This window comes from Mytilus californianus, unplaced genomic scaffold, assembly GCF_021869535.1.
Source record: "Mytilus californianus isolate M0D057914Y unplaced genomic scaffold, xbMytCali1.0.p SCAF_1, whole genome shotgun sequence".
Taxonomy (NCBI): domain Eukaryota; kingdom Metazoa; phylum Mollusca; class Bivalvia; order Mytilida; family Mytilidae; genus Mytilus; species Mytilus californianus.
The window spans coordinates 65417418-65443713 of NW_026262581.1; the positions used below are offsets into that span (position 1 = coordinate 65417418).

The 26296-nt window shown below is 30.9% G+C and overlaps 2 protein-coding genes across 2 annotated transcripts; one reads left to right on the forward strand and one right to left on the reverse strand.

Annotated features, from left to right (window-relative positions):
• The first annotated feature begins 41 nt into the window (after positions 1-41).
• Positions 42-19046, forward strand: LOC127706260 (general transcription factor IIF subunit 1-like). The gene is made up of 13 exons (XM_052210770.1): positions 42-138; positions 3140-3195; positions 4147-4219; positions 5196-5407; positions 5814-5984; positions 6853-6985; positions 7708-7789; positions 10407-10557; positions 11178-11335; positions 12601-12689; positions 15413-15485; positions 16558-16636; positions 18062-19046. Exons 1-13 carry the CDS (start codon positions 118-120, stop codon positions 18264-18266), a joined length of 1503 nt encoding a protein of 500 aa, XP_052066730.1. The 5' UTR covers positions 42-117; the 3' UTR covers positions 18267-19046.
• Positions 19047-21836: 2790 nt separating this feature from the next.
• On the reverse strand, positions 21837-26256 carry LOC127706289 (F-box only protein 4-like). Its single transcript, XM_052210800.1, has 6 exons — positions 25754-26256; positions 24404-24615; positions 23920-24149; positions 23439-23687; positions 22826-22992; positions 21837-22241 (listed from the first exon to the last, which is right to left on the reverse strand). Exons 1-6 carry the CDS (start codon positions 26105-26107, stop codon positions 22161-22163), a joined length of 1293 nt encoding a protein of 430 aa, XP_052066760.1. The 5' UTR covers positions 26108-26256; the 3' UTR covers positions 21837-22160.
• Between the last annotated feature and the right edge of the window lie 40 nt (positions 26257-26296).

Genomic DNA, 26296 nt, shown 5'->3' on the forward strand with positions numbered 1-26296 from the left:
AGTTTGGAAATATGAAAATTCGAAAACAATACCACAAAAAAGGCGATGTAAAATTTACCGTATTTTTTTGTTTTTGTTTTACGAGTAGGAAGAATTTACAACTAAAACCACATTTTGATGGCAACAAATCAGCCACAGGTGATAAGATACATTTGACTGAAAAATTAATCATTGTCACTTTGTATCAGACACTTTATATGCTACCATCTGACCATATCAGTATGGTAAATTAAATTACAAAAACGCGATCTTTGCCTTTCGTGCATACATTTTTCCAACACAATGTCCTATGACGTGTTTACACTAGAATGACCCCAGGTCAAATGGGGCATTTCATTGATATAACATAAATTGGAAACATGTCTTTTATTTGACTGTACTTTGGGAAAATTAAATATATAATGACCCTTGTTGGTAGATCATGCAAGGAACATGCATGTATGTGTCCCTTGTTAGACACTAAGAAGAAAAGTTTTCCAACAAGCAAAAGTCAATATTACATCTTTTTGCCATTTGTCTGGAATTACTGGACATCACAGATGTTCCTGTAAAGTTTTGACGTTACAACAGAAAATGTCTGATACATTGTACCACCAAAGAAAAAAAATCATTGTACATTTTTTGTAAGACTTCAATAGTTCAAATTTTCAGGTGAAGTGTCGCAAATTACCAAATAGCATGAATGTCTATAACAAACATGTTCTAACATGACTAATTGAATACTAGTTATATATAAATTTTAAGATCAAATGAATAAATGTCATGACATTATAACGTCATAATAACAAATAAGATTTTTGACGACATATCCTGAAATTCTTTGCATAACATATAAATTAAATCCTGCATACATCAAGATGTTCATTCTGATACCTTCATTGTCAAAGGGCTTACCAATCATCTGCCCTTACTGATACCTTCATTGTCAAAGGGCTTACCAATCATCTGCCCTTACTGATACCTTCATTGTCAAAGGGCTTACCAATCATCTGCCCTTAACGGGCATGTTACATAAATGATAATATTAGGCTGACGCTACAATATTCATTTGTACATGTATCTGATGAGCTCCTGATGAAGACTATTATGCGTGTTTAATAATATCACATGTTGTCTAACAAATAAAATTCATGAATATTCATGAATAATTCCCCTTTGACATTAAGCAGAAATCAATCAGTCTTTTCTATAGAACAAAAGGGGCAGATGTTTGGATACTTTAAGTGAGGGTACCCAAATTGCACATATTTTGACATTTTTTCCCCTTTATTTATTTAATATGTTTAAGAAACAGACAAAACTTTATTTGTTTATTTTGTAGATATATCCTTATATTACATGTATATACAATTAGAATTTTCCACAAAATTTATTTTCAGTCCTTGACTCCATAGTGAATCATAGAAAAATGGGTTTGAACAGACCTCCAAAAGGATTCAAGATTGTGTAATGAGGAGTACCTAAATTTTGCTTTATTTCTGCACATGTTTTTAATGATTTGACAATATAAATAGTCTATTCTTATTTTTAAAAAAAATGTCTGTATTTTGTAAGGAAATAAATGCGTTTGCGGCATAATTCAATTACTTGTTTTTCAAATTCCCCTTTTTGTGGATGTCACATGCATCAGTACCAGTGGCAGATCCATGGGGGTGGGGGGTGGGCTAAGAGGGGTAACGCCCTCTTTAATCTGCAAAAAAAATTATTATATCATATTGTTCATGATTTTTTAGCATAAAATCATCCCATTTAGTATTATATAATCTGTTTAATGGAATTACACCCCCTTTTAAAAATCCTGGATCTGCCCCTGATTACTGTAAAGTATATTTTTTCAATTGGAGAATTCATGGGTGGGTGAGAGGGTTGCTGCTCCAAAGTTGGTCATCTGGTGGGAAGAGCATCAATTTTGATGATTTTTTGTCCTATTACCTAGGGATGCTGATAGATGTATCTCCCTGTAGTCTGCATGTACAGTGGACCTTAGTGAACACATTAACCACAAAATTTTCCTCTTAGGTTGGAGTGAAACTTATCTGGTATGGCAGTCTAAAGAAGGTAATTTCCACTGAAAATCAAGAATTTTCTTATTTTTGGCTTCACCTGGACCTGCAATCGAAAGTAGTCATTCCTTAAGCGTATTTCAATAAAAAACATGATCAAGAGTTATATGCTCATGAATGGTTTTACACTATTTTGGGAATTTTTAGGCCTCTGTATCGGCTTTGCCAGACACCGAAGTCCCCCTCCAGAAAAAAATATCTGATTTCAATTTTGGCAGTTCGTATTTGGGCTCAAACTCCACCTTAAACCTGAGAATCATGACAATATATAGCCATAGGTTGAGGGAACATGCATCAGTTTCGAAGTACATATCATACAGTTGTCCTCTAAAAGTATGGAATGCCTTTTGTAAAATCTTTTGGGTAGAGGCTGTTATATTAGGGCCCCCGCTCTGTAAGCCTGATTTGGTATAAGTTTTTTTGAATCAAATACAATTAAAATGTATGTATCAGTGTATCAGTTGTTTTTCTATTACATCAATGGTAACTCAGTTCAATACATGTAAAACATGTGCATGTACATGATATATGACTTTTAAATCATAAAAACCGAAAAAAATTCCCTCACTTCTCTTGTAGAGCACTTGTCTGTCCCTTACATGTATCCTTGATTTTGATTGGTGTGCTGTGAGAGAAGGGATCAATTAGATTAAGTTCAATTTTGTAGTTTTAGGTAAAGATCAAGCTAATTCCATGAATTCTGAATGATTGATTGACAATTTTTCATTGATTATGCATTCAGGCATGAATGTAGCCTTCGTAGGGCAGCAGAATATAGGAACTGAATGAAGATTAAAAGTTTTTTTCATTTTTTTCTTCCTACATGTATTTTGACATCAACTTTATATTTTTGTTGTATTTAATAAAGTTTAAATACACACATACAGATATAATTGTATATACATCTGTGCACTCATGATACTTTACAGCCGAAGCCCGCCTCCGTGTGTGGTGTTTTCTCGCTGTGTTGAAGACCCATTGGTGGCCTTGGGCTGTTTTCTGCTCTTTGGTCGGGTTGTTGTGTCTTTGACGCATTCCCTTTTTTCATTCTTAATTTTATTTTGTTTCTTCTATAGGCTGCCGCTGGGGCTTCTGGCAGTGCTACACAAGAACACAGTGTGAGAGTTCTGAAGTAAGTAGTTCATGCTAGAGGAACAAAAAACTTTGTCGCATACTGTGGATTCATAATTATTCATGGAGTACCAAATTTTGTTGATTGAATGTGTATAGGTTAATCACAAATTAAAGTGTTCATCAAAGTTCAAATATCCTATAGGCTTGTATGCAAACTTTGGCAAAACCACGAATCAAGTATCCACACAAATAAAATCTTTCCTCAAGCCATGAAAATTGATATGCACTAATATATAAATCCACAGTAATGTTTCTATCTAAGTACATGTATTTGACAATTATCATTTGGTCCCTATGATTGTTTAAGAAATCAATCTGTCCTTGATTTCTGTACTTGATTAAAAAATGTACTTCCTTTATTATTGAGTTTTGTAGTAATTAAAACTAATTTTGGGGGAATTTTACAGAATTTAGGCTTACATAACGGCTAACTCTTGTTGTCTCAAACTCGGTTGACTCGAAAAAATTTTGGTCGAAATATACTACTGCAACAGTTTGTCATTGCAACTCCTCTGAAACCACACAACAGAATTTCATGAAACTTTGTAGTTAATGAGGACATTATATTAAGATACATGTGTATATCAACAAGAATTTTTTATCAGTTGACTTTTGTAGGAGTTATGAGTCAATCTGGTGAGATTTTGTTTGCCCAGTGGCAATGAAACCAAGATCATGTTACCTTAGCAATCCAGTTGGATATTTAAATGTCCTTGAAAAAGAATTAGCAGCTTTGAGTTTCATATCATGATAAAAAGAGATGTGGGAATAAAGGACAATGTTGAATGTGATAGCAACCCAAAGACATAAGAACTTTAAAAAAATCTAGTATGAACTGGCAAATTCAGTAGATCACCTAGCTGAAGCAGTAGTCCAGTCTACTTTCATCTTTTCTGTGCATTAATGTTTCTGATCTATTGTGATTAGATATTTTTTTTGCATTTTGTAGAGATCATAGGAAGATTTATAAGATGATGAAATTTTCCTCAGGCAATGAATTGGACTTTGTAAAACTTAGCGAGGTAAAAATTATTCTTTATTTGCTTTTATTCAAATGTTATTAACAATTACATGTAACATGATTTAAACAATTTCATATATCATCAACTATTGGATTAATTGATTTATAGTATGCCAAAGTTAGTACTCTTACTCAGAAAAGATGTGATACAATATTTTTATAACAACATTTTAGCATGCTTACACTACCATTTGTTGTCTTGCCCCAACATAGCTACAAAGGTGTGACTAAGGTGTGCTGTTTCAGCTTCAGCTTAAGGGGAACCAGTGAACCACTAATGGTAAATCAATGACATTTGGTATGCAGTTATATAAGAATTGGCACATCTCATTCTTTGGAGATTTTTTGCCCCCTTCTCAGGCAGGGTCTATTGACTTTGAATGTTTTGCATAGTTTAAATGTTAAAGTTTGTGATTAGGTCAGATTTGAAACACCAATATCATGAATATGAATCTTAATCTTTTAGATTATCCTTACAAAGGGAAAATTTGTTAAGCTTTTACCTTCAATCATTGATATTTGACATACTTTTTTGACTTACAAGTGCTTAAAACACAGAGAAACATATTAAAAAAGTTTCAATGGTCTATGGAACATTTCTTTTAGTTCATTCTGAAAACGATAACTTATTTATTAATTGAACACATGTATTAGTCAATGAAATTATAGGAAATTTGTATTTTTAAAACTGACACAAACCATATTGGTTTCCCTTATTACTTATTTATAGTTTATATAGTTATACTTGTTTATAATGATATGTTATGTTTATGTTGGTATGTTTTTTTGAACAATCATTGTTGTATTTAATGCATGGCTATTCAACTAATTGACACTGAGATCATGAGTTAATAATAAAAAGATCTAATCTTATATTATGACTAAAAAAATAAAAGGTTATGTGTCATCTAATGTCTTATTTGTTGTTGCTCACTCATTCACATGTATATATATAAAAGTGCATGTTTTTGTTATAGACACCAGTCAGAATGGAGAGAGAAAATAACTTCAAAGAGTACAAAACAGCTAATGATATAGATCAGATGCCTAAGTTTGGAGCTGGTAGTGAGTTTGGCAGAGAACAGAAAGAAATAGCCAGAAAAAAGAAGTATGGAATCATGATGAAAAACTATAACCCAAGTGATCAGCCATGGCTTTTAAAGATTGGCAAAAATAAAGAAATGAAAAGGTATTTGTTTAGATATAAAATGGAAATCTTGTACAACACAAAAGTTTCAAAATTACTTCTATACTTCATAACATTTATAAGTCCTTCTCCTAAATGCAAGACATTGTTTGTCAGACTATTTTTATACAATAATTTCTGTTCCTGATACCATCCTTAAAATAAATGAATGTCTTTGAGAAATTCTGAAAAATCCTGGAATATTTTGTTGCAAAAATAGTGGGAATCCGGTTAGATTGTAAATGTTGCTTGTTAAATTGGATATGACATAATTAATAAAAGTGTCATTTCAAGGCTATCTTTGTCATATTCCTTTGTTGATTTCACCTAGGAAACTTATGTTGACATCTGTTTCCTATTTCTTAGAGTTCAGGTTCAAGTATGAATAATTTCTGTTTAATTTGAATAGATATAAAGGTGTGAGAGAAGGAACTATAACAGAGAACACGTCATATTACATATTTACTCAATGTTCTGATGGAGCATTTGAAGCTTTCCCTGTAGAAGAATGGTATAACTTTTCTCCAATGATAAGATACAAATACCTTAACTCAGAGGAAGCTGAAGAGGAGTTCAGCAGGTAATTAACGTATTCATTTAATTTTTTTTCTGTGCTATAAATTTTGCTACATTTGCATATTATGAACACATATATTTTGTACAGCCCGCAGTAGTAGATTCTTGAGCAGGTTAAAACTTTTGTTTAAGGTAGTTAATCATGAAGTTGAATTTGAAACTTACTACACAATTACATTATGATGTGAACTTTTAAAAATTGATACAAAATTACAGTTTTTATCCCAATTTCATGGCTCACTGAACAAAAAATGTGATAGTGTAAAATTAAATTAGTACATTCTCAGTTTAAAGATTTTGGTTAAGGTAGTTTTCCATGAAGTTGTGATCTTATAAACTTGAAACTTATGTTAAACATGTTCATGGTGAGTCAATCTTTTTAAATAATATGATCCTGATTTCATGGTTCACTGAACATAGACATTATGATAGTGCCAAGGGGGAAGGTGTTCTATGGTCACATTCTTGTTATTTATAATTTCATATACTCTAGACAATTTAAAAATGATTTTACAAAGCCCTGTCACAAATTTATTTTAGGCAAATCATTTAGATTATTATTACAATTTGTGTGTGTGTGTTTTGTTTCTGTGTCTTTCACATGTTCTACACATTTTTCATTTTATCTATTAAAAACCATAATTTAAATTCAAAACCGTGAAAGAATATATAATGTCCTCTGTATTTGGATCTTGTTAAAGACTATAGTTTCATAAAGATACTATGAGATTTCTTCTTACATAATTGTGGATGTTAATCGGCAACCTATCTTTTATTTTATGATACATTATTTGCTCATTTTATTATTAGTGTTTGCTGAACACACAGCTTTTTTTGTAACAAAATAAGACATTGAACTCTTTTTGTTGTAGACGAGATAAGACATTGAATTATTTTTCCATCATGGTACGGAAGAGATGCAGAAACGATGAAGATACTGATAAAGTGGATGAAGAGGAGAAGAATCTCAAAGTGAAAACCTCGAAGAAAAGCAGTAAAGATTTAGTAAGATGTTGTTTATTACTGTACAATTACTAACTTATTACATGTTTTTCCCCACGCACAACAAAGTTGTTGAGGGGATAGAACTATTGATTTCTGTGCAGTCATATAACTGATTTTTATATGAAATCAATCCTGTAATATGTTATAACGGTACATTTTCTTTCAATTGGGAAGTGTTTAGATATTTAAAATAGCATCACTAAGGATTTGTTAAGATTCAATTATTTTTTATTCAGTTAAGATGACAAACACTGTTTAACTCAGTATCCATCCAATTATTTAAACTGTGTATATCAGATGTTTACAGGTGTAGATGAATGGTTTGATATATCAGCCACTTTGTATTTCAGGTGTTAACAGTTAAAGATGAATAGTTTGATATATCAGACACAATGTATTTCAGGTGTTAACAGATATAGATGAATGGTTTGATATATCAGACACTGTGTATTTCAGGTCTTAACAGATATAGATGAATGGTTTGATATATATGACACCTGTGTATTTCAGGTGTTAACTGGTATAGATGAATGATTTGATATATCAGACGCAATGTATTTCAGGTGTTAACAGATATAGATGAATGATTTGATATATCAGACACTGTGTATTTCAGGTGTTAACAGATATAGATGAATGATTTGATATATCAGACACTGTGTATTTCAGGTGTTAACAGATATAGATGAATTGTTTGATATATCAGACACTGAATATTTCAGGTGTTAACAGATATAGATGAATGGTTTGATATATCAGATGATGAAGATGATGATGACAATGATGAGGAAGATGGCGATGAAGGTTTGCTATTATCTTTCAATAAACTAAAAACATGGTTATCTTTTAGTGTACTGTTAACTCAGAATTTCTGGATTTTTTAATTATATTGCAAAAGTTTTAATGGGATAGCTTTCGCAAAAATAAGAATAAATAACATTTTTACTCTATATAAAAAATGTATTCATCTGAGGGAACTACATGTCAGCATATACTCCACTTTGCCAGATTGAACTCTTTTTTAGCTCACGTGTCCCAAAGGGCCAAGTGAGCTTTTCTCATCACTTGGCGTCCATCGTCGTTGTCGTCCTCCGTCGTCGTCTGTCGTCGTTAACTTTTACAAAAATCTTCTCCTCTAAAACAACTTGGCCAAATTAAACCAAACTTGTCCACAATCATCATTAGGGTATCTAGTTTAAAAAATGTGTCAGGTGACCCGGCCAACCAACCAAGATGGCCGCCATGGCTAAAAATAGAATGTTCAGCTAAGTAAGATCTACAAATAAGTCATCTTGACCAAAATGATCAGTTGACCCCTTAAGGAGTTATTGCCCTGTATAGTCAATTTTTAACCATTTTTCGTAAATTTTTGTAATCTTTTACAAAAATCTTCTCCTCTGAAACTACTAAGACAAATTTAACCAAACTTGTCCACAATCATCATTAGGGTATCTAGTTTAAAAAATGTGTCCGGTGACCCAGCCAACCAACCAAGATGGCCGCCATGGCTAAAAATAGAACATAGGGGTAAAATGTAGATTTTGGCTTATATCTCTGAAACCAAAGCACTAAGAGCCAATCTGACACGGGGAGTAAAATTGTTTATCAGGTCAAGATCTATCTGCCCTGAAATTTTCAGATGAATCGGACAACCTGTTGTTGGGTTGCTGCCCCTGAATTGGTAATTTTAAGGAAATTTTGCTGTTTTTGGTTATTATCTTGAATATTATTATAGATAGAGATAAACTGTAAACAGCAATAATGTTCAGCAAAGTAAGATCTACAAATAAGTCAACTTGACCAAAATGATCAGTTGACCCCTTAAGGAGTTATTGCCCTGTATAGTCAATTTTTAACCATTTTTCGTAAATTTTTGTAATCTTTTACAAAAATCTTCTCCTCTGAAACTACTAAGACAAATTTAACCAAACTTGTCCACAATCATCATTAGGGTATCTTGTTTAAAAAATGTGTCTGATGACCCTGCCCGCGAACCAAGTTGGCCGACGGCTTAAAAATAGTACATAGGGTAAAATGCAGTTTTTGGCTCATATCTCTGAAACCAAAGCATTTAGAGCAAGTCTGACGAGGATAAAATTGTTCATTAGGTCAAGATCTATCTGCCCTGAAATTTTCAGACCAGTCAGGCAACACGTTGTGTGGTTGCTGCCCCTGAATTGGTAATTTTAAGAAAATTTTGCAGCTTTTGGTTATTATCTTGAATATTATTATAGATAGAGATAAACTGTAAACAGCAATAATGTACAGCAAAGTAAGATCTACAAATAAGTCAAAATGACCAAAATTGTCAATTGACCCCTTAAGGAGTTATTGCCCTTTATAGTCAATTTTTTACAATTTTCATAAATTTTGTAAATTTTTGTAAATTTTTACGAAATATTTTCCACTGTAACTACTGGGCCAAGTTCATTATAGATAGAGATAATTGTAAGCAGCAAGAATGTTCAGTAAAGTAAGATCTATAAACACATCACCATCACCAAAACACAATTTTGTCATGAATCCATCTGTGTCCTTTGTTTAATATGCACATAGACCAAGGTGAGCGACACAGGCTCTTTAGAGCCTCTAGTTATAGTCATATGTATGGTCATTGCTCCATTAAGCTTTGCATTAAGATTTGTTTCTCACTTCTCTCTGAGGTGAAGGCAACAATATTTTAAAATTTTGACACCTGCTTATATAGCACAACATGGGTCTTATAAAAGTCAGCTTAACAATTATTAAATTTGTAATGACCTTGGTAAATTTTTGTCTTCAGTTCATTCTTAAATGAATGTGGTAAAACATTTTAATTTATGTTCATTTTCAAAGAGACCATGGACATATCAATTTTATAGTTCCTTCATATAAAGCAATTTGAAAAAATTGGCCATTTTTACTACTATTTTTATATGTAAAGCAACCTTGGTATGTTTCATGTTTAAGTTGAAATTTCCAGAGTGTATAATATAAGAGATTACTTCCAGGTGATTTCATATACTATTTACAGTATACAATCATTTTCTGCTGACATCTTGCTACTATTTTGAAGGATCAGTAATATTTGAATATAAACTAAGGAGATGAAGTATAGTCTACAAATGATCAAAGGTCAAGGACCTGTTTACACTAATTCCTTTTGTGTCATCTTTACTGCTTACAAATAAGCAACAACAAAATCGAAGACAACCGTTTGGAGTAAAAAATTAAACATTTTTAAGCATCAATAATGAATTGCAAGATAAATATTTTAAACATTCTTTTTCAGAAAATATAAAATTTATTTGTAAAAGATGATAATGCCTGCTTTAATTTCTGTTCCTTAAGCTTTTACTAATAAATTTCATATTTTGGGCAATGGACTACTATTGTATATTAACTGTCTAAATTTAACATTCCATTTTGATCTATGTTACAGATTCTAAAAAGTCTAAAAAGGGTAAAAAGTTAGCAAAGAAAGTAAAGAAGAAGAGAACAGCTAAACATAACTCTGATGATGAGGCTATAGAGGAAAGTGATGAGGGAGATTACGATGACAAAGAAGTTGACTATATATCTGATTCTGGAAGGTGAAAATATACTTTGGAAGCATGTAACATAATTAAAATTTAACATTTGCAGAAGTTATATTGACTTTTGTATGTTAAAAATAAAACTATTTGTATGCAGTCCTGAATTCGAGAATGTCTAATCCAATTTTTTTTTACTAGAATAGTCAAATTGCCATGCAGGGGCACATATTATACACAGAAAACCATCATCTTGTTTTAAAATTAAAAAAACACACCTGGCAGAGCATTATTTAAGGTGCCCGTGGAAAGTGCAACTCCTTATGCAGATCTACCAGAAAAGGAATTTTCAATGCTATATCTTTTTTTCAGTGTATGTTGTTCAATTTATTTTATGGGAGAAATTATGTTTCTGATTTTTGATAGTTAATTTCAAATACCAGTATATAAAATGCAAAAACAATATCTCATTGTTAAATTTGATAAATTTAGTTCTATCACAAGTGTAGAATCATATCCTTTTTGATGTAGTTTTAGATCCTGAATGAACTGAACTACTGACTAGCCTTTCTAAAGAAATAACTGAAATAAAAGCAATCAGGCCTTAGTCTTTAATACAAAAAATAACATCAATCCAACAATTCTTTCATTTGTTTTCTTCCATGGAAATTTGTTTTCAGCTCCTCTGAAGAAGAAGGAGCTAAAAAGGATAAATATGAAGAGAAAGGTGTTGATGAAGAAAAAGGTCTTAGAAAATTGATTGGTTCTGAAGATGAAGAAAGTGATGAAGAAGAAAAGAAAGAAGAAAATAATGAAAAAGAAGAAAAATCAAAGAAAGGTTTGCTTATTTCTTGAAGTTTTAAAGTTTTATTTACGTTTCTGTTGACTATCATATAGCTGATAATAGTTTGAGCTACTACTGATCTTTATATAAATAAAGGGAGATGTATGTTTTCTTCGATGAGACAATATCCCAAAAAACAATGAGCTGCCTAGAGGACAAGTTCTAAAACAAAAGGCACTTAAAAAAACATTTCAGAAAAGTGTTAAGCTTTATAATATTGTTTCTAAAGTCATCAAAACACTGCTACCATTAAAAACAATTTTTTAAGTAACACCTTGCAAGTACTGAAATTATTGTCAAAGTACTTAATCTGTTAGTAAATGTAGAAATCATGCCATACTATGCTGTGATATTGGCAGTTGTAGTTCCAAGCAGATTTCATACAGTAACATGAACAATTTGGAAATATATGGTCTTTTGCAATGCCTAAAAATTAAATAAAAAACAATATTGTCATGTAAAAACTGCAAATATTTGAAATACAATTCTTACACTTGTCTGCTTTATAAACAATATTATTTTGAAAAGCTTGTTGCAAATGGAATAATTCTCCATTTATTATTTCATATATTTGTTATAAAATAAAAATTTTGATGGATTTATGGTGTCTGTATATCTCTATCAGGATGAAAACGACCATTTGGAATTCAATTATCAAGGTCTATATTAAAAGGCAATGTTTAAATTTGGGACTTTTTAAATGTAAGTCCAGATGGATGTATTTCATAAGTATATTTAGAAAAATCTGGATTATTTAGAGAGATTATGTTGTCTAGATATAAAATGGGGTTATAGAACATATCAAGTGATGTTCCTTTGGTCTTTGTGAAGTTTAACCATAACCTAAACTCTATAGCAATTAAGGAACAAATTGGTGAGGGGCATTATCAATGAATATTGTAATTGAAATTTCATTCTTTATTCTATAGAAATTGAATAAGCAATACAAAATAGAAAAGGTTATCAAAATTATTGACTTTTGTTACAGAAGGCTAGACTTAATCTAATGAAGGATGATCGTGTGACCACTAATTCGTTATTTTAAATTTTTATTAAAATGATTCAAAATTTTATTGTTCAAATTTGATGAAAAAACAATAATTTCTTTTATTAATGTAGTCCAAAGAGTTAATGGTGTGGTATTGTGTAAATGTCATCAATACATAGCAACTAGCTAGAATGTCTGAAATTAAATATGGTTTTAATTTTGATCGTTATTAGTAATTCATATCCAGTGAACCATAACAATGATTTTTTAGGTGATGAGAGTGAAAGTAGCAGTTCTAGTTCAGGTGAAGATTCTGATATAGAAAAAGACGAAGGTCTTGCATCAGCAATATTTTTACAGGTATGTATGATTCAAAGTGCTTAAATTAAGAGATAAAAACTAAAAACATTTTGGAGGTAAAAAAGATATTTCTTCATAACTTCTTACTATTACAAAGTGACTGACTCAGTGATAAAGCTGAAATCATTGAACCTATAGAATTTTCTTTGAAATAAGATTCCTTTGATATTAAATAAAGGATTTATTCAAAGTATATGAACATATGGATGTGTTTTTGTAAACAAATTCAACAAGTCATATTTTATTTATTTCATTGCAATTTATTATTTTTTTCCAAATTTCATAAAATTAGTGTTTCATTTCTTTTTAAAACATTTAGTTATATTAACTTTAGCCTATGTGGGAGGTCAAATTTGTTCCCTCCTTTTTATACGACCGCAAAAATTAAAAATTTTTTGGTCGTATATTGGTATGACGTTGGCGTCGTCGTCGTCCGGCGTCGTCGTCGTCGTCGTCGTCTGGCGTCGTCCGAAGACGCATTGGTTTTCGCACTCTAACTTTAGTTTAAGTGTATGGATCTCTCTGACATTGTACCACAAGGTTCCATATCACAAAGGAAAGGCTGTAATTGATTTTGGGGGTAATTGCCTCAAAATTTTAGGAATTAGGGGCCAAAAAAGGGGCAAAAAACAAGCATTTTTCTAGTTTCATGACAATAACTTGTGTGTAAGTGTTTGGATATTTCTGAAATTGTACTACAAGGTTCCATATCACAAAGGGAAAGCTGGAATTGAGTTTGGGGGTAATTGCCCGAAACTTTTAGGAATTGGGGGCCATAAAGGGGCCAAAAATAAGCATTTTTCTAGTTTCCAGACAATAACTTGTGTTCAAGTGTATGGATCTCTCTGAAATTGTACTGCAAGGTACCATACCACAAAGGGAAGGCTGGGATTGAGTTTGGGGATGATGAATCATAAGGGGGTTCAAAAAATTTGTGGGGGGATTTTTTTTTTTCTTTTTTTTTATTTTTTTCCTTTTTTTTTTCTTTTAAAATTTTCCATTTTAAGTTGGTTATTTCTGATTTATATTTAAAAGCAAATAATAATGATATGGTAGGAGATACACACCAAACAGGATGTGTAAATTATTATCTAATAAGTATTGTGCAATAGCAAGAAATTTTCAATTGCACAGTATTGCACAATAGCAAGAAATCTTCAATTGCACAGTATTGCGCAATAGCAAGAAATCTTCAATTGCACAGTATTGCGCAATAGCAAGAAATATCCAATAGCACAATATTGCGCAATAGCAAGAAATTGTCAATTGTACAGTATTGCGCAATAGCAAGAAATATTCAATTGCACAGTATTGTGCACAAGAAGATACTTCGTATAAATTGCTTATTTCTTGATCAATTTCAATGGGGTTTTATTCTTGAATTCTTGGGGTTCTTTAATATGCTGAATCTAACCGTGTATTAAGTTTTTGGATTTTGGGCCCCGTTTTTAAATTGGTCCACATTGAGGTCCAAAGGGTCCAAAATTTAACTTTGTTTGATTTCATCAAAAATTGAATTATTGGGGTTCTTTGATATGCTGAATCTAACCGTGTATTTAGATTCTTAATTTTTGGTTCCGTTTTCAAATTGGTCTACATTAAGGTCCAAAGGGTCCAAAATTAAACTTAGTTTGATTTTAACAAAAATTGAATTTTTAGGGTTCTTTGATATGCTGAATCTAAACATGTATTTAGATTTTTGATTATGGGCCCAGTTTTCAAGTTGGTCCAAATCGGGGTCCAAAATTAAACTTTGTTTGATTTCAACAAAAATTGAATATATGGGTTCTTTGATATGCTGAATCTAACCATGTATTTAGATTTTTGATTTTTGGGCCCCGTTATCAACTTTGTCCACATTGAGGTCAAAAGGGTCCAAAATTTAACTTTGTTTGATTTCATCAAAAATTGAATTATTGGGGTTCTTTGATATGCCTAATCTAACCGTGTATTTAGATTCTTAATTTTTGGTTCCGTTTTCAAATTGGTCTACATTAAGGTCCAAAGGGTCCAAAATTAAACTTAGTTTGATTTTAACAAAAATTGAATTTTTAGGGTTCTTTGATATGCTGAATCTAAACATGTATTTAGATTTTTGATTATGGGCCCAGTTTTCAAGTTGGTCCAAATCGGGGTCCAAAATTAAACTTTTGTTTGATTTCATCAAAAATTGAATTCTTGGGGTTCTTTGATATGCTGAATCTAACCATGTATTTAGATTTTGGATATTGGACCATGATAGGTGAATGTCCAATTTAAAATTTTTAAGTTCTTAGACCACATTCATTCTGTGTCAGAAACCTATGCTGTGTCAAATATTTAATCACAATCCAAATTCAGAGCTGTATCAAGCTTGAATGTTGTGTCCATACTTGCCCCAACTGTTCAGGGTTCGACCTCTGCGGTCGTATCAAGCTGCGCCCTGCGGAGCATTTTATTTTTCACATAAAATCTCCAAATTTTTAAATTTCAAATTTTTTTATTTTTTTTTAAGGTTAAATGGGCATAATACTATGATAACATGCTAAAGTTATCTCTACCCATTAAACATAGTACATGTATTATTATTTTCATCTGTTTTAAAGAAAATGAATTTTATTTTTGTTTTAGTTGAGATTTCTTTTGTTTTGATTTTTTTATCAAAATATCAATTTTCTGTGTTGTGCCAAGAAGTTGGTAGTTTATTAGAAGAAATTTTAAAATATATATTATTTCATTTTTAGCAAGAGGCTAAAAGAAATTCACCAGTGCCGAGATCTGATACACCTAGCTCAATGGAAACTGAAGATAAGAAATGTAAGTAAAATATAACACCAAAAGAGAAGTTGCACCAAGAACCTTATATGGCCCAAAAATTGACATCTAATTTTTGTGTAAAAATAGTTGATACGTATATGCAATGATTAATCTGACGAGCTTTCATATATATGAAATTCATCAAGATTTAAAGATTTAAAGGTAGCATGAATTTCATATTTCTGCCAAAAATGTCCAAATATACATAGTTTTGATTCATATTTTTTAGTTTGAATCACAGAGTCTATAAAAAACCAAATTAATATTTATAAGAGAGGTGTTGTTCATACAGACAACTATAGTGGTGAATTATTTAGTTCTCGCATGCTCTCTACATCAGCAGGTCCAAAAACCCGTCGAAAATTAACCGAAAGCTGTGTATTGGCATGATAAGGCCCAGAAGTGGCTTTTGTATGACATCAACACCACATTTAATATGACTTTATGGATTCTCAAATATTTGTTTTTGTATTTGGATTATCTCAACTTTAAAATAGAGATAGTTATGGAATATGGCCATTATTTCTTTGGAAATTTGAATTTGTTAATTTGTTTAGGAAACTTTGGAAGAAGCATAAAAATCCAAATTGTTTTAGGCAACATATTGCGCTTATGTAGTAATGGCAGGTGGGTTTGTGCTAAAGTCAATTAATCCATGAAATCAACACAATTTACATGCTGAGAATGAAGTGTGTTTTAAAATTATGGAGACAGATTTAATCTATGTTGATAAATTTAGATTTTTTAAAGGGACATAGTATTATAATACCTGGTCGTTGTTATTACAGAATTTTATTTATAAAAGATGAGTTTTGTCGGTATTGTGAGACACAGAGTAAATTAATTACTGACTTGAATGGAAGCAGAGACATTCAGTCCCCAATCTATGTATTTTGCATGTAAAGTATCGTATACAGCTGATTTAACTTCAAACACTGCTCTAAATGTTAAGTTAAAAGTGACTCATGCTTTCTGTATAATGTGGTTTTAAAATAAATACATGTCTACTGTGCATGTTCATGCAAAAAGTCTTATATTATGGTCTAAATACATCATATGATTTTGTTTTCAGCAATGAAGAGAAAACTAGAAGGAGAAGCATCGTCATCAAAGAAAATGAGAACAGACAGTCCTAGTGTAGGAGGTTCAAAGTATGTTATTGTAACAGTAATTATTATTATACATAGGATATGATAATATTTATCTTGAAACAGTGATAAAACACAGGCAGAACCAACTGTGGTATCCCTACAATCAATAGTAACTTTGGTCCACAGCCCACAACTAATCATTTAGTATTAAGCACCTGGAAATTGTCAAATAGCATAATGAAGTTATATTTAAATAGAGATGAGACCTGTAAACCAAAAACAGATGATGTTTCTTAAAAAAAAAACACTTTAACCTTTTAAAAGTCAGACTGGATTAATAATCATTTGTAGACAAAGTTTTCTATCAAAGTCTATGAAATGCAGAATTGTAAAATTTACATGAGAAAAAAATGCCAACAATATTATATTGTTACCATCATAAATTTCAAGTCTTTAAATAATTTTGTATACACGAATGTCTAATTTAAAACTTTTACTACTTTTAAATCTTCTGTATAAATAAGAATTCTTGTATTCAATTTTTTTTCATGGTTCTGGGCAAATAATTTATACTTAAAAAGTACATATTAATGTAGGATTTTAAAGCACATAAACAGTTTTAGAAATTACCACCTGCCACCTGTTTAAAAATTTTAAAAAGAGTATAGTATATTAAATATTTTGCTTAAATCCTACCAAGGCTAATTAAGTGAGTAAATTGTTATAAATGGCATACCCTTAGTACTGGACATTGGTACATTGAAATTTGTCTTTCATTGATATAAACAATGAAATTACAATAATTACATTGTGGATCATTTAATGACAAAGTCCTATAACTTTGAAGAAAAAAATGTACCATTTAGTGTCTTTTTTTCAAAGGAGAAACAATTTATTATTGGGCCTTCCATGTACATGACACTCTTAATTGTAAATGTATTTGTATAGTGCACAGAATATTGGATTACATATAAGGTCATAAAGAGGATAACCTTCCTTTTACATAAAATAATCTCATATAGCAAAGTATTTTCCTCTTTCAAAAGATTGCAGATAAAAAAGGTGCACTTCATGTAGGCCATTCTTTTCTTAGTTATTTGATTGTCTACTACACTTTACTTCATATATACAGATATTTCAGAGTTGAAAATTTATTTACAAATGCCTGTATGTTTAAATGTATTTGATACTTACAATTCTCAACCCAAAACATATGTATTTTTTTGCTTTATATTTCACCTATTCGTGTATTGCTCAAGTATATCACAGAAAAATCAACACAGTGTTTACATGGTTTACTAAACTAGTTCTGACAACATAGAAAGTAATTCTTACAGAGCATTTAAGTATTTGTAGATATGCAAATCATGTCAAAATTATGAGTTTTCACATGGCATGTAATAATGTTTTTTTTTATATATGTATTGTAGAAGTATTAGAATTTTTCAATATAAGTACACAATATGACATCCTCTTATTTTTCAGGGAAGGAATTTCAGAAAGTGCAATACGTCGATACCTAATGAGGAAACCTATGACACCAAAGGAACTTGTTCAAAAATTCAAGTCAAAGAAATTGAATATATCAAAAGAACAAATGACATCTACTATAGCTCAGTTGTTGAAGAAAATCAATCCAGACAAAAAGATTATAAACAAAGCTATGTATCTGTCATTAAAATCTAACTGAATATACAGGATGCATAAATTGTTATTGTATTGTTATGTCTGAATATGGCAGCATTTGGTGCAATTGTCATGGCTACAGAGGTTTAATAAACATCTTGGCTGACATGAAATGATCCTCCTGAGAGAAGAATGGCGATATAACCATCATACCGTAATCATACTAGACAAAACAATGCTGTATGAAATAATGGATTTTAGAAATACATATCATGCACTGTTGTTCAATTGATTGTTAGATTTAAAAACATTTTTTTCCAGATTTTTAAAGCCTGAAATATTTTCAAATATTTTTATGACACTAAGGCAAATATATACAGAAGTGATTTCATCTATTTTATGAAATTTGCTTAAGAGTACAGAAACATAATAGTATACAATAAACACACTACTGTTAATTCATTTATTTTTTTGGTACCAATTTTCCTGGATTGAGAAAACATAGTATTTTCCTGGATATTTAAATTTGTGATTTTGCAAAAATCTGCATGAAAGCCTATAGAAAATATGTACTTCAATGAACTTTTGTGGTTAACCTATATTATGAAATGCAGAAAATTGATATCCCACGAATAATAATGAATCCACAGTATGATGCATTAATTTTGTATGGAAAGGGAACAATGATTTGCTCTGTCATATTTTTGTTGATATTACTGATGGAAAAAGCATTTCATAATATGCTCATTTGTTTACTTTTATAAAACTAAATGCATTTTAGATAATAAAAAAGTGATAAAAAAAATTAGCTGTATTATTTGTATCAAATTTTATTTTTAATTTATGTCTCCTCTTTGTTTTGAACTCTTCAATAAATTGTTTTTAGCTCATCTGGCGGAAGGCCAGTTTAAGGTTTTCCTGTCTCCCTCGGTTCCTGTGGTCTGTAAACTTTTTTTCATTCAAAGATCTTTCCAGAAGAAAAAATTGAACCAAATTGAATATAACTATATATGATTGACGCTTAGGGTGTAGTATATTCCAGTCCATCAACCATCATGGCAACACATATATCACGAGGTTAAATTTTAGGTAACTGGTAACCGTCTAATTTTTTGAAAACCATAATAGATATCGAAAATCTTACTGTGGCAAAAATGTTTAGAATGTCCAGATCTATCTGCTCTCCAGTTCTGTCAAAATTATCAGATGACTTCTTTTATAAGTAATTGCACTTAAATGTAAAGCAAACTTGAAATGAACTGTCTTTCTGCTTATATTTTAGATTGTGAATTACCTGACAATACCATCTATCAACAACTGGCAACCATAACTGAAAGTAGAACATAGTGTTTATCTGAAAATATTTGTCTAATATCTACAAAACTGTAGTAGATAGGGGAAATGTATCATGAGCAAAATGCTTGTAAACTTAGAATCTACTATAAACTCATCTAGACCTTTCTTGTTTAAGTCATATGTATAAATGATAAGATGCAAATGTTGGACTGTCTCTGGAAAAAAGAATTTCATTGGAAGGGTTAAAAATTTTGCTTTCTAATATACCAAGTGATTAATTTTCAGACCTGTTATCAAACTTCTGTTTGAGAAATGCATGTACATGATGATATTTTGATGTAATGCTCATATAGAAAAAGTTTTGTAGCATTTTTCTCAACAATTTCAAACTGCTGTTTGTCTTCCCTGCTTCAAAAAGAGGCAGAAGCAAAACTTAGGTGTGCTGTTTCTCTTGTTTGGTGGTATCAACAATTGCCTGTGTTTGGTGACATCAACAGTTGTTTAATAATGTGATTATCATGATTATGTCAATTTAAAAGATATTTGGTATGTAGTTGTCTCTTTGACATATTCCCCATTTCCATTCTCAATTTTAGTTAAATTAGAATTGGCATATCTCATTTCCATGAGATTACTTGACCCTTCAGTCCAATTATTTGTGCACACTGAAATTATAATCATGTTTATTTTGTTACAGTGTAACAGTCTTGTTTTTGCTTGAGATCCCTATTAAAGTTTTATTAGTTCCCTACTGACAAAGTCGAAGGGGACTTTAGGTTTGCACTCTGTCCGTCTGTCTGTCATCCGTCAGTCCGGCAAATCAGTTTTCCACACTTTTTTTCTTCGTGCTTGAAGATATTGATTTGATATTTGGTATATAGTTTTATTATGACAATTTACTGTTCACGTTAGAATTTTGTTCTGGTCTGATGGTGTTGTCCAGAGTTATGGTCCTTGGAATTAGAAAATTCACTCAAATAATCAGTTTTACAAACTTTTTTTCGTCATGCTTGAAGATATTGATTTGATAAGGAGTATATAGGCTTATCATGACAAGTTACAGATCAAGTTCGAATTTTGTTCCGGTCTGATGATTTTGTGCAGAGTTATGGTCCTTTGACTTAGAAAATTCACTCAAATAATCAGTTTTCCACACTTTTTTTGTCATGCTTGAAGATATTGACTTGATATTTGTTATATAGTTTACACCATGACACGTTATTGATCAAGTTAGCATTTTGTTCTGGTACAGTGAATACAGTAGGGGACTATGTATTGCCATGCAATACTCTCAGAATGCTTGTTATAAATCAATTTCTCCGAAATTTAGTAGTAGATGACAATAATATTTCATAACTTCATATGAATAAAAATTATGGGTATATGTCAATGAGACAGCAACTCAAAGATAACAAGAACCAAAAGATATCTGGCAATAATAGATTAAGTCACGCTCTTAATCATTCACAATATAAAAAAAAAAACTGTGAATAAATTTAACAGAAACCATCAATTCAAAGATCTCCATTAACATCAAATTCTCTAAATAACCAAATAACAAATAAAAAAAAACCAAAACAATGAGCAAGACATAAGACAACCATTGATGAGGCTCCTGACAGTCTGTTATAGTTTGACATTTTGGTTGATACAACCTAAATTGTATGCTTGAGTGACTTTTATTTATTGTTATTTCTCAGTATACAGATATAGTGGAGACCAAAATTATATATTGCTGATATCTAACGATCACATAACGTACAAATTGAATCCAGTATTTGGGTCACCATATGTTATAAAACATTAGCAGATCAAACCACAAAATCTTATCATTGACTAATGAACCATGAAAATGAGGTCAATGTGATATCAACCCTGCCAGACAGACATGTACACCTTACAATAATTCAATACACCAAAGATAATTGACATATAGTTTATAGTAACTGATAATAACATATCCACAAAAACATATCATTGACCAATGAACCATGAAAATGATCAGATGAACCCTACCTGACAGACATGTAACCCTTCCAAGGAAAATATATACCAAATATGGTTATCCTATTTAATACTGATAATAAGAGAGTACTTCACTTTTCAAAAAATCAGTAATTTTTTTTTTCAAGCAGTCACTGAACCATGAAAATGAGGTTAAGGACAGTGAACATATGACAGACAGAAACTTCTTAACATAAGGTATCTGCATTCAAGGTATGAAGCATCTAGGTCTTCTAGCATTAGAAATAAAAAGCTTTAAACAGAGCTCCCCCTGTCGTTTTATAATCCCTATGTCTCACTTTAGTTACAGGAGAGACAAGAATGATAAAAGTGATCTGTAATAAATTTTATGCAAATATTTAATTTACAAATCAACAAGTATAAAAACTTAAATATGTTCAGAATGTTTTTTTTGTATCACATCTACAGGATATAAAAATATAAATGTGTTCAGAATGGTTAATTGTATCACATTCTGCAGGATCCAAAAACTACATTCACTTCAGGCATTTCCAGTTTAGTACATTGATGTATTGGCCATACTTCAATATCAACTACACTCATATCCTTCATATTTGAGGTACTGGTAATTTGGCACAACGCATGATTTATTACAAGCAAATTAACTAAGTAACTTGATCTTCTTTATGATTGTTGATCACCTTCTTTGAGATTGTTCTATTAACCATGAAAAGCTGTCAATAACTCCTTCCAGGTTTTCTACCCAACAGTCTCGCACCTGGAATAGAGAATAAGGGTTAAGTCTGCTGCACTGTACTTTTTTAAAAATGTGAATTGTCAATGATATAATATTTAGTAAGCAATTGTATAAGCATTGGCACATCTCATTTCCATGGAGATTATTTGGCCCTGTCCCCTCTGTCATGATCTACTTTTCATAGTTTACATGCTAAAGTTTGTGATTAGGACAACTGAATTGGAACCACCAATAAAAATCAATTTCTGTGGAAATAATATGGTCCCGTCCCAAAGTCATTTTTCGTTGATTTTAAAACTTTTGCATAGTTGACATATTAACAAATTGTGATATTTAGTATGAATGTGTATTAGCATTTGCATATCTCATTTTCATTTAGTTTATTCATTGACTTAGACAATTTTTGCATAGATTATGTGTTGCCATATTAATTTCAACATTTGCATTATGCTATTGAAATTACATACAGTTGAGACATATCACTGTTAACTTTGGTTTGCTTGAACTTGTGTTTTTGTTGTCTATTAACTAAATGTATTGTTCTACTATTTAACTGAAGTTAATCCGGTGATCAAGATTAAAAAAAAGAAATACCACTGAATTACCTGCCATGGTCTATTTAGGTTTCCTAGATGGAGAGCTTCTACTACATTTATACATGGTAATCTAGGACTGAGTGAGTTTGGAATGCAAGACATGACCAGCAGTGGAATGTGAGTATCTGACCATCTTTCTTTTAACATTGCTGATAGTTCATAGATTTCATCAGCCTCTGCAAAAAACAATAAAATATTTCCTGATGATGTTCCTAAATGCATTAAAAATAAAAGTAAAACTTAATTTATAAGAATACAAGTGATTGAATAAGTAGTTATTTTGCATGCAACTTTTGTTAAAGGTTTGTAAGATTGTTATAATAAATGCTATCTGTTATAATACTTCATAAATTTGACATTTCCTCTGAGTGATTCTTCTGAACTATTTGGTCTCTGATTAAGAGTTGTCTCATTGGCAATCATACCACATATTCTTATTTTAATAACCAGCTTTCAGATGTGCAAAATTGAAGCACATTTTTGGACCATTACATGACTATATATATATAGCTATGAGTCATCTTACTGACAAAGAACAATTAGAGATGTAAATTTTCTAGCAGTTATTGCATGAATGAATGCAACAAATTATACCATAATATATAGGTAAGCTGATACTTACTTAGATTATCTAAGGATGTTCCATCCACAACAAAAACAAAAGCATCAACAGATCTACAGAAGTCACGAACAGCAGGTTTCAATTCAACTGTTGTTTTACCTTCTTCATCCTTGTTAACTTGTATTAGATTATTGCCTTCTACTCTGTTCCATAATTTTTGTGTACGTTGTTGCTTTGATGCTGAGTATAAAACAGATAATTGGAATGTCTGTCCATTGGGCAATTTGTAACACCAACCAGAACCAACTCCTGTAAAATGAAAGTACAATTGATATCAAGTGATGCTAATATAAGAAGTAAATTAAATGAATGAAGATTATACTTTCTAACAATCCTCTTACATAAATGCTTTTATGTTCACTAAACAATTTGGTTGAGTCTAGATGGTATGCTTAACTTATAATAAAATCTTTTATGGTTTCAAATTGTAGTAATAATAGATTCTTTGGACATCAATTTAATAACGATGTATGAATCTTACCTTCAAATTGTCCAGAAACAAGACCAGTTCTTTCCATATGTTCATTTTTGTCGTATAAAATTTTTCTAACAAGACCACTAGTTAAATCAGATTCTAATCCTGGTCCAAACATTGCTATTTTCGGTGTCCATGACTTCTTTGGAAGAAATGATTTCAAAAAGTCAGTAAAACTGAACACTGCATCATTTTTGTGCATTAACTTGTTGATATGTGGAGAACATCTGAGGTATCTACAAATTATAATTATCAAAACTATTTAATATCAATATTATGATGCAGAAAATGAAATTCCACAAAGAATAATTACCAAGTATGTAAAGCTATTCTTTTGATATAGAAATAAGTAAATCTTATTTTTACATGTAAAGGAGCAATATCCCTTTTCAGTAAAGTTTTTCACAGCTTATTTTGTAAGGAGTTTAGATATTTGTCCAATACATATGTAATCCAATTATTAAAAATGAGAAAATCAATTTATACATACATTTCTTTATTAGACCAGTCAGACTGAACTTCTTGGTATAAGGCTGGATTAGTTTTATGACCAATTACATTCCATGCTTTTACATCTCTATCCATTAACTCTTTCCATAGAATACTATCTTCACTTACAAAATACCAGTCTCTACACACAGCACTTATCCTACACAGATCTTCTGGTCCTAAGTATGAAAATATATGCAGCTTACAGTCCAGCTAAATAAAAGGAAACAAAATATTGAATGAAATTGAAATAAACACACACATTTCTATAATATTTAAAAGGCCAATGAATAACATCCTTGTGTCCTACCTCCTGGCAGATAACCTAGTATATATTGCAAGTACATGTAAAATTCATTAGTTTTTCTAAATATTTTACATAGTCTATAGTGTGTACAAGGAAATGTTCTGGACTTTCAATGCTGCTTAAATAAAAATGTATTGACTTTAATGGTGCTAAATAAAAAATGCTGATAAAAAGAGGTAGCCATTAAAATTAAAGGTAGATAGAGAGGCAGGAAACAGAACTCTAATTCATTTTTGGCTTACAGCTGTTATCATAATGCATGTGTAATGCTAGCAAGTTAAAGGTTTGGTTGACTTGCTTGCTTTGTTTGTATAAATGTCTGCTCAAGCATTGTAATTAAGTTAAAGATTGACATCTCAAAACAATATAAAAAGGTGGAGTTAAACTTGTATACATTATATCTAAATTTGATTGGACATTATCAAATAATCAAATTTACCTATATACCGGTTTAACTCTGCCTACTTATATTGTTTGCAGATGTCAATCTTAATTACAATGCTTGAGCAAACATTAATACAAACAAAGCAAGCAAGCCAACCAAACCTTTAACTTGCTAGCATTAGGATAACAGCTTTAATGAATAATCAATAATGCACTACCCTAACATCACTTATCAATCTAAATAAAATGTATATACAATGCATTGTACAAATACAGTTTAAAGATCTCTGTTTAATTGCTATGATTAAAGGCCAAATCAAAATTAGAAAGCAATTAAACTATTATTTCACCAAAGGTAATAACTGCATTATTTGTTAAGAAATACAATTGTACATACACGTACATGTGTGAATATGCAAGTAAAAATGCTTGAATATACAATTTACATATGCAGGATAGCCATGAACACAACAATTTTGAGTTACAATAATTTGAAAGAAGTGCAATAAACAATTAAAAAACCATGAGAGTGTTTTCACAAATCTAGATAACACAAAAGTAATTAAACTGTGAATGCAATGCATGATTTATACTTGTAACAGATTTTATTTAAAATTAAGATATAGAAATTTAAAAGAATTCTACCAAAAAATTACTTACTGGTAAGTTATGGAATAAAGAGTCTTGCTGGTGGAAGTCCTCAGTCGTCTCTGTTTTCTTTAGAGCCTTTTTATTTAAATACTGCTGAAGTCCACCAGTTACAATTGATATATCATTAGCATCACCCATTTGTTTTTTGTACTTTCTCACTAAGTTTTTAAAAGCATAAATAACTGTCTGATCAACTATGGGAGTTTCCTGTGATATTTTTTCTTCCTGACTACTATCACATGTGCAAGAATTTCGTGTTTGTAAACAAATTTCCCCGTTTGAAGAACAACTACTATAACAATTACACTGACTCTGTCCCAAATAAATTGTTGAAGAAATGTCAAAAGGAATAACTTCCATCATTTTGTTGATCTAGAATGCCGATTTGTGTCTTATCTTTTATCGTTAAAATTGATAGAATAAACATGACTCTAGTGTTGGTGTTTTAATATATATAGTATTCAAAGGGCACTTGTCAGAACCTCCAACGTGGCCTGTGACAGCTATTTGTTTACATCCGCATGGTGACGTACCGGAAAATCGAACTGTTTC